General features: G+C 39.8%; 1 protein-coding gene across 1 annotated transcript in view; it reads right to left on the reverse strand.

Annotated features, from left to right (window-relative positions):
- Window positions 1-15,467, reverse strand: part of LOC105355603 (uncharacterized) — a 51,114-nt gene continuing 35,647 nt past the window's right edge. The window contains exon 5 of the mRNA XM_023962408.2: window positions 1-15,467. This exon is cut by the window's right edge and continues 29,875 nt beyond it. Within this exon, the coding sequence (XP_023818176.2) occupies window positions 547-15,467 (14,921 nt within the window). The 3' untranslated portion in view covers window positions 1-546.

A 15,467-nucleotide genomic window follows, 5' to 3' on the forward strand; every position in this document is an offset into this window, starting at 1 on the left:
TTTAGTCCACCAAAATGTTATTTATTTATAACACAATTAAGCAACCACAAATGCATAATGTTTGGTTTGAAATGCTTTCGAATGCAACTTCATCAAAGACAAAGTAAAACAGTAACAATAAATGTAAAACAGTAACAAAGCGATGAAGCAAATTTTTGAACATTACACTTTTCTATTTTAAATTAGATTTGAATGGAAATCAAACAACAACAACACAAACTAAAAATAATGGCTTCATTTGCCCATTAAAAAATCAAGATAGTAAGTTGCTAAACAAAATGCAAAAAACATAGAAAGCAGTGCAAACACAAATGAAACAAAACTTTTTATAAACTTTATAAGGTTTTCTGTTGCAAATATATCATTAAAATGACAATTTTAGCATTGTGTTTTTCAGGGATTTGCTGCAAACATTACTTTCCGGTCCCAAGAGGCTTGGACGCTAACACTAAAAGGTTGCTGTAGGTTTACTGATCATTGAAAAGCTGCTTCAAAAACAAACGGGCAGAATAAACATGAACAATAGTAATGTTAAGAAGTTGCCTCTTATTTTTCATTCGGGCACATTCTCTTTTGACAGGAACAACAAAGACAGCAACAACGAGAGCAATAATGACGAAGCTGACAGAGGAGTCCTTTTGATGTTTCTGAATGACTCCCTCCATCTACTCCTGTAATCTGCTCACTGACTGCGGTCATGTCAACCTGAGCAGTCTGGTTTCCTTTCTCGCTGGTCATGGTGTTTGGAGATTTTCCTTTAGTGTGGAGATTCTCAATTTCTTTTAGCACAGTAGCTTTAAGGTGGTGGAGCTCCATATACTTAGAAATAGGTATCTCACTGTTTTTAAAACTGTCACTTTGAGTTAAAGGTTCTGTACTTTGGTTTTGTACCCACACTGAGTCCTCTAAAATTGTCTTTTCTTTTTGTAACACAGTTCTTTTAACAAATTGATTGACCAATTTTAATCGTTTTTCCAAATTGTGTCTTATCTCCTGACCTCTGCTCTTCATCTGACGAATCTCCTTCTGATCTATTCTTGTGACCTTCCAGATCTTTCGCAAGTGATCTCTTTTTTCCTCATTCACATGAACATCATTTTTAATACTTTCCCCCTTAGATGAAAAATATTCATCTTTTACTTTAAAGCTAAAAGTATCTTCCCCATACTTTAGTGGATGTTCTGTTTCATGATGCAAAAGATCCTGTTGTACATTTTGAATCTTCACAGGCAACTCTTCAGATTCAGTTTGAACTTTTTTATCACTTTTTATTTTGGCAGGAAATCGCTTTACATGCTGTATAAATTTGTGAAGAGCACCAATTATATATTTCCATGACTCTACATCAATTGTTCTTTCATATACAGACAAAGTATCAACATTTTGTCTGTTAATCTGTAGTAACCAGTCAAACTTTGCTGAGATTAAATCAAAGGTCATTGAGTTATAATGTTTAAGCTTTCTCATGAAGATATACAATGATTCAAACAGCTTCTTGAGTTCATACTCCTCTAAAATTACCTTAAATTGCAGTTCATTCTGCTCTGTTGAAACGAAAAACTCATAATCGTCTCCCTTCATTGCGTTGATTGCTCTGTCCTTTTCAGGAAGAAGGTCCATCATGGCAGCGTCAACCTCTTCTTTCATTTTGTTGGTCCTGTCATTCACAGCATTGAGCTCTTCTCTTTCTGTCTGAACCTGTTTCAGTCTGATTTCAAGTTCTTCTGCTTGTCTTTGGATTTCTTCTTCTTTGCTGGCTCTTTCGGATTGTTGTGTGACGACTGAGTCCAAGACAACGTCAAGTCTTTTTCTTTGGGAGTCAACATGTACCTTGAGTTGCTGAAGTTCTAATCTTTCTCTTTGCATGTCATCCATCAAAGTGTTGGCAGCTTCAGTCTTCCGCTGAAGCTCAATATTTGCATTATCCATCTTGTCCTTTTCCGTCGTCAAATCATTCTCGGCTTGCTTCATGACTTCCCCAAGTTTCTTGCTTTCAGACTTCATGTGTTCCAAGTACAATTTTTCTTCCTTCATTGAGTTGATTGCTCTGTCCAGATCTTGTCTTTCTTGGGTCAGTTCTTCTCTGAGTTTATTAAGATCTCTTCTCTCCATGTCAAACATATTTGTCTTTTCTGTTTCCACTCCATCCCTCTGTTTGTTCACATCTGACATAGCATTCTTTAGGGCTTCCTTTTGAATTTGGAAGTCCTCTCTGTAAAGAGTCATGTTTCGTTTCAGTTCTTCAATGGATTTGACCGTTTCGTCCAAGTCAGAGCCTAATTGAATTGTTTGCTCCATTTTGTTTTGTAATAGGGCCATCGTTTCTTTGAAGTCCCCAGAGATGGTCTTACTGAGGTCCTGAATTTTGGATTCACTGTTTTCTAATGACTTCATTCGGTCCCGGAGTTGTTGTTCTCTTACTTTCAACTCAGATTTTTCACTTTCAATTCTATCCTTTTCAGTTTGTGTCCTTTGTCTCTCATTTTCTATGGCTACCCTCATTTGATTGACTTCTTCCTTTTCACGAAGAAGGTCCATCATGGCAGCGTCAACCTCTTCTTTCATTTTGTTGGTCCTGTCATTCACAGCATTGAGCTCTTCTCTTTCTGTCTGAACCTGTTTCAGTCTGATTTCAAGTTCTTCTGCTTGTCTTTGGATTTCTTCTTCTTTGCTGGCTCTTTCGGATTGTTGTGTGACGACTGAGTCCAAGACAACGTCAAGTCTTTTTCTTTGGGAGTCAACATGTACCTTGAGTTGCTGAAGTTCTAATCTCTCTCTTTGCATGTCCTCCATCAACGTGTTGGCAGCTTCAGTCTTCCTCTGAAGCTCAATGTTTGCATTATCCATCTTGTCCTTTTCCGTCGTCAAATCATTCTCGGCTAGCTTCATGACTTCCCCAAGTTTCTTGCTTTCAGACTTCATGTGTTCCAAGTACAATTTCTTTTCCTTCATTGCGTTGATTGCTCTGTCCAGATCTTGTCTCTCTTGGGTCAGTTTTTCTCTGAGTTTATCAAGATCTCTTCTCTCCATGTCAAACATATTTGTCTTTTCTGTTTCCACTCCATCCCTCTCTTTGATCACATCTGACATAGCATTCTTTAGGGCTTCCTTTTGAATTTGGAAGTCCTCTCTGTAAAGAGACATGTTTCGTTTCAGTTCTTCAATGGATTTGACCGTTTCCTCCAAGTCAGAGCCTAATTGAATTGTTTGCTCCATTTTGTTTTTTAATATGGCCATCTTTTGTTTGAAGTCCCCAGAGATGGTCTTTCTGAGGTCCTGAATTTTGGATTCACTGTTTTCTAATGAATTCATTCGGTCCAGGAGTTGTTGTTCTCTTACTTTCAACTCAGATTTTTTACTTTCAATTCTATCCTTTTCCGTTTGACTCCTTTCTCTCTCATTTTCTACGGCTACCCTCATTTGATTGACTTCTTCCTTTTCACGAAGAAGGTCCATCATGGCAGCGTCAACCTCTTCTTTCATTTTGTTGGTCCTGTCATTCACAGCATTGAGCTCTTCTCTTTCTGTCTGAACCTGTTTCAGTCTGATTTCAAGTTCTTCTGCTTGTCTTTGGATTTCTTCCTCCTTGCTGGCTCTTTCGGATTGTTGTGTGATGACTGAGTCCAAGACAACGTCAAGTCTTTTTCTTTGGGAGTCAACATGTACCTTGAGTTGCTGAAGTTCTAATGTCTCTCTTTGCATGTCCTCCATCAAAGTGTTGGCAGCTTCAGTCTTCCGCTGAAGCTCAATGTTTGCATTATCCATCTTGTCCTTTTCCGTCGTCAAATCATTCTCGGCTTGCTTCATGACTTCCCCAAGTTTCTTGCTTTCAGACTTCATGTGTTCCAAGTACAATTTTTCTTCCTTCATTGCGTTGATTGCTCTGTCCAGATCTTGTCTCTCTTGGGTCAGTTCTTCTCTGAGTTTATCAAGATCTCTTCTCTCCATGTCAAACATATTTGTCTTTTCTGTTTCCACTCCATCCCTCTGTTTGATCACATCTGACATAGCATTCTTTAGGGCTTCCTTTTGAATTTGGAAGTCCTCACTGTAAAGAGTCATGTTTTGCTTCAGTTCTTCAATGGATTTGACCGTTTCCTCCAAGTCAGAGCCTAATTGAATTGTTTGCTCCATTTTGTTTTTTAATATGGCCATCTTTTCTTTGAAGTCCCCAGAGATGGTCTTACTGAGGTCCTGAATTTTGGATTCACTGTTTTCTAATGACTTCATTCGGTCCAGGAGTTGTTGTTCTCTTACTTTCAACTCAGATTTTTCACTTTCAATTCTATCCTTTTCAGTTTGAGTCCTTTGTCTCTCATTTTCTATGGCTACCCTCATTTGATTGACTTCTTCCTTTTCACGAAGAAGGTCCATCATGGCAGCGTCAACCTTTTCTTTCATTTTGTTGGTCCTGTCATTCACAGCATTGAGCTCTTCTCTTTCTGTCTGAACCTGTTTCAGTCTGATTTCAAGTTCTTCTGCTTGTCTTTGGATTTCTTCTTCTTTGTTGGCTCTTTCGGATTGTTGTGTGACGACTGAGTCCAAGACAACGTCAAGTCTTTTTCTTTGGGAGTCAACATGTACCTTGAGTTGCTGAAGTTCTAATCTCTCTCTTTGCATGTCCTCCATCAACGTGTTGGCAGCTTCAGTCTTCCTCTGAAGCTCAATGTTTGCATTATCCATCTTGTCCTTTTCCGTCGTCAAATCATTCTCGGCTAGCTTCATGACTTCCCCAAGTTTCTTGCTTTCAGACTTCATGTGTTCCAAGTACAATTTTTCTTCCTTCATTGCGTTGATTGCTCTGTCCAGATCTTGTCTCTCTTGGGTCAGTTCTTCTCTGAGTTTATCAAGATCTCTTCTCTCCATGTTAAACATATTTGTCTTTTCTGTTTCCATTCCATCCCTCTCTTTGATCACATCTGACATAGCATTCTTTAGGGCTTCCTTTTGAATTTGGAAGTCCTCTCTGTAAAGAGACATGTTTCGTTTCAGTTCTTCAATGGATTTGACCGTTTCCTCTAAGTCAGAGCCTAATTGAATTGTTTGCTCCATTTTGTTTTTTAATATGGCCATCTTTTCTTTGAAGTCCCCAGAGATGGTCTTTCTGAGGTCCTGAATTTTGGATTCACTGTTTTCTAATGAATACATTCGGTCCAGGAGTTGTTGTTCTCTTACTTTCAACTCAGATTTTTTACTTTCAATTCTATCCTTTTCCGTTTGACTCCTTTCTCTCTCATTTTCTACGGCTACCCTCATTTGATTGACTTCTTCCTTTTCACGAAGAAGGTCCATCATGGCAGCGTCAACCTCATCTTTCATTTTGTTGGTCCTGTCATTCACAGCATTGAGCTCTTCTCTTTCTGTCTGAACCTGTTTCAGTCTGATTTCAAGTTCTTCTGCTTGTCTTTGGATTTCTTCTTCTTTGCTGGCTCTTTCGGATTGTTGTGTGACGACTGAGTCCAAGACAACGTCAAGTCTTTTTCTTTGGGAGTCAACATGTACCTTGAGTTGCTGAAGTTCTAATCTCTCTCTTTGCATGTCCTCCATCAACGTGTTGGCAGCTTCAGTCTTCCTCTGAAGCTCAATGTTTGCATTATCCATCTTGTCCTTTTCCGTCGTCAAATCATTCTCGGCTAGCTTCATGACTTCCCCAAGTTTCTTGCTTTCAGACTTCATGTGTTCCAAGTACAATTTTTCTTCCTTCATTGCGTTGATTGCTCTGTCCAGATCTTGTCTCTCTTGGGTCAGTTCTTCTCTGAGTTTATCAAGATCTCTTCTCTCCATGTCAAACATATTTGTCTTTTCTGTTTCCACTCCATCCCTCTCTTTGATCACATCTGACATAGCATTCTTTAGGGCTTCCTTTTGAATTTGGAAGTCCTCTCTGTAAAGAGATATGTTTCGTTTCAGTTCTTCAATGGATTTGACCGTTTCCTCCAAGTCAGAGCCTAATTGAATTGTTTGCTCCATTTTGTTTTTTAATATGGCCATCTTTTGTTTGAAGTCCCCAGAGATGGTCTTTCTGAGGTCCTGAATTTTGGATTCACTGTTTTCTAATGAATTCATTCGGTCCAGGAGTTGTTGTTCTCTTACTTTCAACTCAGATTTTTTACTTTCAATTCTATCCTTTTCCGTTTGACTCCTTTCTCTCTCATTTTCTACGGCTACCCTCATTTGATTGACTTCTTCCTTTTCACGAAGAAGGTCCATCATGGCAGCGTCAACCTCTTCTTTCATTTTGTTGGTCCTGTCATTCACAGCATTGAGCTCTTCTCTTTCTGTCTGAACCTGTTTCAGTCTGATTTCAAGTTCTTCTGCTTGTCTTTGGATTTCTTCCTCCTTGCTGGCTCTTTCGGATTGTTGTGTGATGACTGAGTCCAAGACAACGTCAAGTCTTTTTCTTTGGGAGTCAACATGTACCTTGAGTTGCTGAAGTTCTAATGTCTCTCTTTGCATGTCCTCCATCAAAGTGTTGGCAGCTTCAGTCTTCCGCTGAAGCTCAATGTTTGCATTATCCATCTTGTCCTTTTCCGTCGTCAAATCATTCTCGGCTTGCTTCATGACTTCCCCAAGTTTCTTGCTTTCAGACTTCATGTGTTCCAAGTACAATTTTTCTTCCTTCATTGCGTTGATTGCTCTGTCCAGATCTTGTCTCTCTTGGGTCAGTTCTTCTCTGAGTTTATCAAGATCTCTTCTCTCCATGTCAAACATATTTGTCTTTTCTGTTTCCACTCCATCCCTCTGTTTGATCACATCTGACATAGCATTCTTTAGGGCTTCCTTTTGAATTTGGAAGTCCTCACTGTAAAGAGTCATGTTTTGCTTCAGTTCTTCAATGGATTTGACCGTTTCGTCCAAGTCAGAGCCTAATTGAATTGTTTGCTCCATTTTGTTTTTTAATATGGCCATCTTTTGTTTGAAGTCCCCAGAGATGGTCTTACTGAGGTCCTGAATTTTGGATTCACTGTTTTCTAATGACTTCATTCGGTCCAGGAGTTGTTGTTCTCTTACTTTCAACTCAGATTTTTCACTTTCAATTCTATCCTTTTCAGTTTGAGTCCTTTGTCTCTCATTTTCTATGGCTACCCTCATTTGATTGACTTCTTCCTTTTCACGAAGAAGGTCCATCATGGCAGCGTCAACCTCTTCTTTCATTTTGTTGGTCCTGTCATTCACAGCATTGAGCTCTTCTCTTTCTGTCTGAACCTGTTTCAGTCTGATTTCAAGTTCTTCTGCTTGTCTTTGGATTTCTTCTTCCTTGCTGGCTCTTTCGGATTGTTGTGTGACGACTGAGTCCAAGACAACGTCAAGTCTTTTTCTTTGGGAGTCAACATGTACCTTGAGTTGCTGAAGTTCTAATCTCTCTCTTTGCATGTCCTCCATCAACGTGTTGGCAGCTTCAGTCTTCCGCTGAAGCTCAATGTTTGCATTATCCATCTTGTCCTTTTCCGTCGTCAAATCATTCTCGGCTAGCTTCATGACTTCCCCAAGTTTCTTGCTTTCAGACTTCATGTGTTCCAAGTACAATTTTTCTTCCTTCATTGCGTTGATTGCTCTGTCCAGATCTTGTCTCTCTTGGGTCAGTTCTTCTCTGAGTTTATCAAGATCTCTTCTCTCCATGTCAAACATATTTGTCTTTTCTGTTTCCACTCCATCCCTCTGTTTGATCACATCTGACATAGCATTCTTTAGGGCTTCCTTTTGAATTTGGAAGTCCTCACTGTAAAGAGTCATGTTTTGCTTCAGTTCTTCAATGGATTTGACCGTTTCGTCCAAGTCAGAGCCTAATTGAATTGTTTGCTCCATTTTGTTTTTTAATATGGCCATCTTTTGTTTGAAGTCCCCAGAGATGGTCTTTCTGAGGTCCTGAATTTTGGATTCACTGTTTTCTAATGAATACATTCGGTCCAGGAGTTGTTGTTCTCTTACTTTCAACTCAGATTTTTTACTTTCAATTCTATCCTTTTCCGTTTGACTCCTTTCTCTCTCATTTTCTACGGCTACCCTCATTTGATTGACTTCTTCCTTTTCACGAAGAAGGTCCATCATGGCAGCGTCAACCTCTTCTTTCATTTTGTTGGTCCTGTCATTCACAGCATTGAGCTCTTCTCTTTCTGTCTGAACCTGTTTCAGTCTGATTTCAAGTTCTTCTGCTTGTCTTTGGATTTCTTCTTCCTTGCTGGCTCTTTCGGATTGTTGTGTGACGACTGAGTCCAAGACAACGTCAAGTCTTTTTCTTTCGGAGTCAACATGTACCTTGAGTTGCTGAAGTTCTAATCTCTCTCTTTGCATGTCCTCCATCAACGTGTTGGCAGCTTCAGTCTTCCGCTGAAGCTCAATGTTTGCATTATCCATCTTGTCCTTTTCCGTCGTCAAATCATTCTCGGCTAGCTTCATGACTTCCCCAAGTTTCTTGCTTTCAGACTTCATGTGTTCCAAGTACAATTTTTCTTCCTTCATTGCGTTGATTGCTCTGTCCAGATCTTGTCTCTCTTGGGTCAGTTCTTCTCTGAGTTTATCAAGATCTCTTCTCTCCATGTCAAACATATTTGTCTTTTCTGTTTCCACTCCATCCCTCTGTTTGATCACATCTGACATAGCATTCTTTAGGGCTTCCTTTTGAATTTGGAAGTCCTCACTGTAAAGAGTCATGTTTTGCTTCAGTTCTTCAATGGATTTGACCGTTTCCTCCAAGTCAGAGCCTAATTGAATTGTTTGCTCCATTTTGTTTTTTAATATGGCCATCTTTTGTTTGAAGTCCCCAGAGATGGTCTTTCTGAGGTCCTGAATTTTGGATTCACTGTTTTCTAATGAATACATTCGGTCCAGGAGTTGTTGTTCTCTTACTTTCATCTCAGATTTTTTACTTTCAATTCTATCCTTTTCCGTTTGACTCCTTTCTCTCTCATTTTCTACGGCTACCCTCATTTGATTGACTTCTTCCTTTTCACGAAGAAGGTCCATCATGGCAGCGTCAACCTCTTCTTTCATTTTGTTGGTCCTGTCATTCACAGCATTGAGCTCTTCTCTTTCTGTCTGAACCTGTTTCAGTCTGATTTCAAGTTCTTCTGCTTGTCTTTGGATTTCTTCCTCCTTGCTGGCTCTTTCGGATTGTTGTGTGATGACTGAGTCCAAGACAACGTCAAGTCTTTTTCTTTGGGAGTCAACATGTACCTTGAGTTGCTGAAGTTCTAATCTCTCTCTTTGCATGTCCTCCATCAAAGTGTTGGCAGCTTCAGTCTTCCGCTGAAGCTCAATGTTTGCATTATCCATCTTGTCCTTTTCCGTCGTCAAATCATTCTCGGCTAGCTTCATGACTTCCCCAAGTTTCTTGCTTTCAGACTTCATGTGTTCCAAGTACAATTTTTCTTCCTTCATTGCGTTGATTGCTCTGTCCAGATCTTGTCTCTCTTGGGTCAGTTCTTCTCTGAGTTTATCAAGATCTCTTCTCTCCATGTCAAACATATTTGTCTTTTCTGTTTCCACTCCATCCCTCTGTTTGTTCACATCTGACATAGCATTCTTTAGGGCTTCCTTTTGAATTTGGAAGTCCTCTCTGTAAAGAGACATGTTTCGTTTCAGTTCTTCAATGGATTTGACCGTTTCGTCCAAGTCAGAGCATAATTGAATTGTTTGCTCCATTTTGTTTTTTAATATGGCCATCTTTTGTTTGAAGTCCCCAGAGATGGTCTTTCTGAGGTCCTGAATTTTGGATTCACTGTTTTCTAATGAATTCATTCGGTCCAGGAGTTGTTGTTCTCTTACTTTCAACTCAGATTTTTCACTTTCAATTCTATCCTTTTCAGTTTGAGTCCTTTCTCTCTCATTTTCTATGGCTACCCTCATTTGATTGACTTCTTCCTTTTCACGAAGAAGGTCCATCATGGCAGCGTCAACCTCTTCTTTCATTTTGTTGGTCCTGTCATTCACAGCATTGAGCTCTTCTCTTTCTGTCTGAACCTGTTTCAGTCTGATTTCAAGTTCTTCTGCTTGTCTTTGGATTTCTTCCTCCTTGCTGGCTCTTTCGGATTGTTGTGTGATGACTGAGTCCAAGACAACGTCAAGTCTTTTTCTTTGGGAGTCAACATGTACCTTGAGTTGTTGAAGTTCTAATCTCTCTCTTTGCATGTCCTCCATCAAAGTGTTGGCAGCTTCAGTCTTCCGCTGAAGCTCAATGTTTGCATTATCCATCTTGTCCTTTTCCGTCGTCAAATCAATCTCGGCTAGCTTCATGACTTCCCCAAGTTTCTTGCTTTCAGACTTCATGTGTTCCAAGTACAATTTTTCTTCCTTCATTGCGTTGATTGCTCTGTCCAGATCTTGTCTCTCTTGGGTCAGTTCTTCTCTGAGTTTATCAAGATCTCTTCTCTCCATGTCAAACATATTTGTCTTTTCTGTTTCCACTCCATCCCTCTGTTTGATCACATCTGACATAGCATTCTTTAGGGCTTCCTTTTGAATTTGGAAGTCCTCACTGTAAAGAGTCATGTTTTGCTTCAGTTCTTCAATGGATTTGACCGTTTCCTCCAAGTCAGAGCCTAATTGAATTGTTTGCTCCATTTTGTTTTTTAATATGGCCATCTTTTGTTTGAAGTCCCCAGAGATGGTCTTTCTGAGGTCCTGAATTTTGGATTCACTGTTTTCTAATGAATACATTCGGTCCAGGAGTTGTTGTTCTCTTACTTTCATCTCAGATTTTTTACTTTCAATTCTATCCTTTTCCGTTTGACTCCTTTCTCTCTCATTTTCTACGGCTACCCTCATTTGATTGACTTCTTCCTTTTCACGAAGAAGGTCCATCATGGCAGCGTCAACCTCTTCTTTCATTTTGTTGGTCCTGTCATTCACAGCATTGAGCTCTTCTCTTTCTGTCTGAACCTGTTTCAGTCTGATTTCAAGTTCTTCTGCTTGTCTTTGGATTTCTTCCTCCTTGCTGGCTCTTTCGGATTGTTGTGTGATGACTGAGTCCAAGACAACGTCAAGTCTTTTTCTTTGGGAGTCAACATGTACCTTGAGTTGCTGAAGTTCTAATCTCTCTCTTTGCATGTCCTCCATCAAAGTGTTGGCAGCTTCAGTCTTCCGCTGAAGCTCAATGTTTGCATTATCCATCTTGTCCTTTTCCGTCGTCAAATCATTCTCGGCTAGCTTCATGACTTCCCCAAGTTTCTTGCTTTCAGACTTCATGTGTTCCAAGTACAATTTTTCTTCCTTCATTGCGTTGATTGCTCTGTCCAGATCTTGTCTCTCTTGGGTCAGTTCTTCTCTGAGTTTATCAAGATCTCTTCTCTCCATGTCAAACATATTTGTCTTTTCTGTTTCCACTCCATCCCTCTGTTTGTTCACATCTGACATAGCATTCTTTAGGGCTTCCTTTTGAATTTGGAAGTCCTCTCTGTAAAGAGACATGTTTCGTTTCAGTTCTTCAATGGATTTGACCGTTTCGTCCAAGTCAGAGCATAATTGAATTGTTTGCTCCATTTTGTTTTTTAATATGGCCATCTTTTGTTTGAAGTCCCCAGAGATGGTCTTTCTGAGGTCCTGAATTTTGGATTCACTGTTTTCTAATGAATTCATTCGGTCCAGGAGTTGTTGTTCTCTTACTTTCAACTCAGATTTTTTACTTTCAATTCTATCCTTTTCAGTTTGACTCCTTTCTCTCTCATTTTCTATGGCTACCCTCATTTGATTGACTTCTTCCTTTTCACGAAGAAGGTCCATCATGGCAGCGTCAACCTCTTCTTTCATTTTGTTGGTCCTGTCATTCACAGCATTGAGCTCTTCTCTTTCTGTCTGAACCTGTTTCAGTCTGATTTCAAGTTCTTCTGCTTGTCTTTGGATTTCTTCCTCCTTGCTGGCTCTTTCGGATTGTTGTGTGATGACTGAGTCCAAGACAACGTCAAGTCTTTTTCTTTGGGAGTCAACATGTACCTTGAGTTGTTGAAGTTCTAATCTCTCTCTTTGCATGTCCTCCATCAAAGTGTTGGCAGCTTCAGTCTTCCGCTGAAGCTCAATGTTTGCATTATCCATCTTGTCCTTTTCCGTCGTCAAATCAATCTCGGCTTGCTTCATGACTTCCCCAAGTTTCTTGCTTTCAGACTTCATGTGTTCCAAGTACAATTTTTCTTCCTTCATTGCGTTGATTGCTCTGTCCAGATCTTGTCTCTCTTGGGTCAGTTCTTCTCTGAGTTTATCAAGATCTCTTCTCTCCATGTCAAACATATTTGTCTTTTCTGTTTCCACTCCATCCCTCTGTTTGATCACATCTGACATAGCATTCTTTAGGGCTTCCTTTTGAATTTGGAAGTCCTCACTGTAAAGAGTCATGTTTTGCTTCAGTTCTTCAATGGATTTGACCGTTTCGTCCAAGTCAGAGCCTAATTGAATTGTTTGCTCCATTTTGTTTTTTAATATGGCCATCTTTTGTTTGAAGTCCCCAGAGATGGTCTTACTGAGGTCCTGAATTTTGGATTCACTGTTTTCTAATGACTTCATTCGGTCCAGGAGTTGTTGTTCTCTTACTTTCAACTCAGATTTTTCACTTTCAATTCTATCCTTTTCAGTTTGAGTCCTTTGTCTCTCATTTTCTATGGCTACCCTCATTTGATTGACTTCTTCCTTTTCACGAAGAAGGTCCATCATGGCAGCGTCAACCTCTTCTTTCATTTTGTTGGTCCTGTCATTCACAGCATTGAGCTCTTCTCTTTCTGTCTGAACCTGTTTCAGTCTGATTTCAAGTTCTTCTGCTTGTCTTTGGATTTCTTCTTCCTTGCTGGCTCTTTCGGATTGTTGTGTGACGACTGAGTCCAAGACAACGTCAAGTCTTTTTCTTTGGGAGTCAACATGTACCTTGAGTTGCTGAAGTTCTAATCTCTCTCTTTGCATGTCCTCCATCAACGTGTTGGCAGCTTCAGTCTTCCTCTGAAGCTCAATGTTTGCATTATCCATCTTGTCCTTTTCCGTCGTCAAATCATTCTCGGCTAGCTTCATGACTTCCCCAAGTTTCTTGCTTTCAGACTTCATGTGTTCCAAGTACAATTTTTCTTCCTTCATTGCGTTGATTGCTCTGTCCAGATCTTGTCTCTCTTGGGTCAGTTCTTCTCTGAGTTTATCAAGATCTCTTCTCTCCATGTTAAACATATTTGTCTTTTCTGTTTCCATTCCATCCCTCTCTTTGATCACATCTGACATAGCATTCTTTAGGGCTTCCTTTTGAATTTCGAAGTCCTCTCTGTAAAGAGACATGTTTCGTTTCAGTTCTTCAATGGATTTGACCGTATCCTCCAAGTCAGAGCCTAATTGAATTGTTTGCTCCATTTTGTTTTTTAATATGGCCATCTTTTGTTTGAAGTCCCCAGAGATGGTCTTTCTGAGGTCCTGAATTTTGCATTCACTGTTTTCTAATGACTTCATTCGGTCCAGGAGTTGTTGTTCTCTTACTTTCAACTCAGATTTTTCACTTTCAATTCTATCCTTTTCCGTTTGACTCCTTTCTCTCTCATTTTCTATGGCTACCCTCATTTGATTGACTTCTTCCTTTTCACGAAGAAGGTCCATCATGGCAGCGTCAACCTCTTCTTTCATTTTGTTGGTCCTGTCATTCACAGCATTGAGCTCTTCTCTTTCTGTCTGAACCTGTTTCAGTCTGATTTCAAGTTCTTCTGCTTGTCTTTGGATTTCTTCTTCCTTGCTGGCTCTTTCGGATTGTTGTGTGACGACTGAGTCCAAGACAACGTCAAGTCTTTTTCTTTGGGAGTCAACATGTACCTTGAGTTGCTGAAGTTCTAATCTCTCTCTTTGCATGTCCTCCATCAACGTGTTGGCAGCTTCAGTCTTCCGCTGAAGCTCAATGTTTGCATTATCCATCTTTTCCTTTTCCGTCGTCAAATCATTCTCGGCTAGCTTCATGACTTCCCCAAGTTTCTTGCTTTCAGACTTCATGTGTTCCAAGTACAATTTTTCTTCCTTCATTGCGTTGATTGCTCTGTCCAGATCTTGTCTCTCTTGGGTCAGTTCTTCTCTGAGTTTATCAAGATCTCTTCTCTCCATGTCAAACATATATGTCTTTTCTGTTTCCACTCCATCCCTCTGTTTGATCACATCTGACATAGCATTCTTTAGGGCTTCCTTTTGAATTTGGAAGTCCTCACTGTAAAGAGTCATGTTTCGTTTCAGTTCTTCAATGGATTTGACCGTTTCCTCTAAATCAGAGCCTAATTGAATTGTTTGCTCCATTTTGTTTTTTAATATGGCCATCTTTTGTTTGAAGTCCCCAGAGATGGTCTTTCTGAGGTCCTGAATTTTGGATTCACTGTTTTCTAATGACTTCATTCGGTCCAGGAGTTGTTGTTCTCTTACTTTCAACTCAGATTTTTCACTTTCAATTCTATCCTTTTCAGTTTGAGTCCTTTGTCTCTCATTTTCTATGGCTACCCTCATTTGATTGACTTCTTCCTTTTCACGAAGAAGGTCCATCATGGCAGCGTCAACCTCTTCTTTCATTTTGTTGGTCCTGTCATTCACAGCATTGAGCTCTTCTCTTTCTGTCTGAACCTGTTTCAGTCTGATTTCAAGTTCTTCTGCTTGTCTTTGGATTTCTTCTTCCTTGCTGGCTCTTTCGGATTGTTGTGTGACGACTGAGTCCAAGACAACGTCAAGTCTTTTTCTTTGGGAGTCAACATGTACCTTGAGTTGCTGAAGTTCTAATCTCTCTCTTTGCATGTCCTCCATCAACGTGTTGGCAGCTTCAGTCTTCCGCTGAAGCTCAATGTTTGCATTATCCATCTTTTCCTTTTCCGTCGTCAAATCATTCTCGGCTAGCTTCATGACTTCCCCAAGTTTCTTGCTTTCAGACTTCATGTGTTCCAAGTACAATTTTTCTTCCTTCATTGCGTTGATTGCTCTGTCCAGATCTTGTCTCTCTTGGGTCAGTTCTTCTCTGAGTTTATCAAGATCTCTTCTCTCCATGTCAAACATATTTGTCTTTTCTGTTTCCACTCCATCCCTCTGTTTGATCACATCTGACATAGCATTCTTTAGGGCTTCCTTTTGAATTTGGAAGTCCTCACTGTAAAGAGTCATGTTTTGCTTCAGTTCTTCAATGGATTTGACCGTTTCGTCCAAGTCAGAGCCTAATTGAATTGTTTGCTCCATTTTGTTTTTTAATATGGCCATCTTTTGTTTGAAGTCCCCAGAGATGGTCTTTCTGAGGTCCTGAATTTTGGATTCACTGTTTTCTAATGAATACATTCGGTCCAGGAGTTGTTGTTCTCTTACTTTCAACTCAGATTTTTTACTTTCAATTCTATCCTTTTCCGTTTGACTCCTTTCTCTCTCATTTTCTACGGCTACCCTCATTTGATTGACTTCTTCCTTTTCACGAAGAAGGTCCATCATGGCAGCGTCAACCTCTTCTTTCATTTTGTTGGTCCTGTCATTCACAGCATTGAGCTCTTCTCTTTCTGTCTGAA

The sequence above is a fragment of the Oryzias latipes genome, chromosome 14 (assembly GCF_053564925.1).
Source record: "Oryzias latipes strain Hd-rR chromosome 14, Olatipes_Hd-rR_3.1".
Lineage (NCBI taxonomy): Eukaryota > Metazoa > Chordata > Actinopteri > Beloniformes > Adrianichthyidae > Oryzias > Oryzias latipes.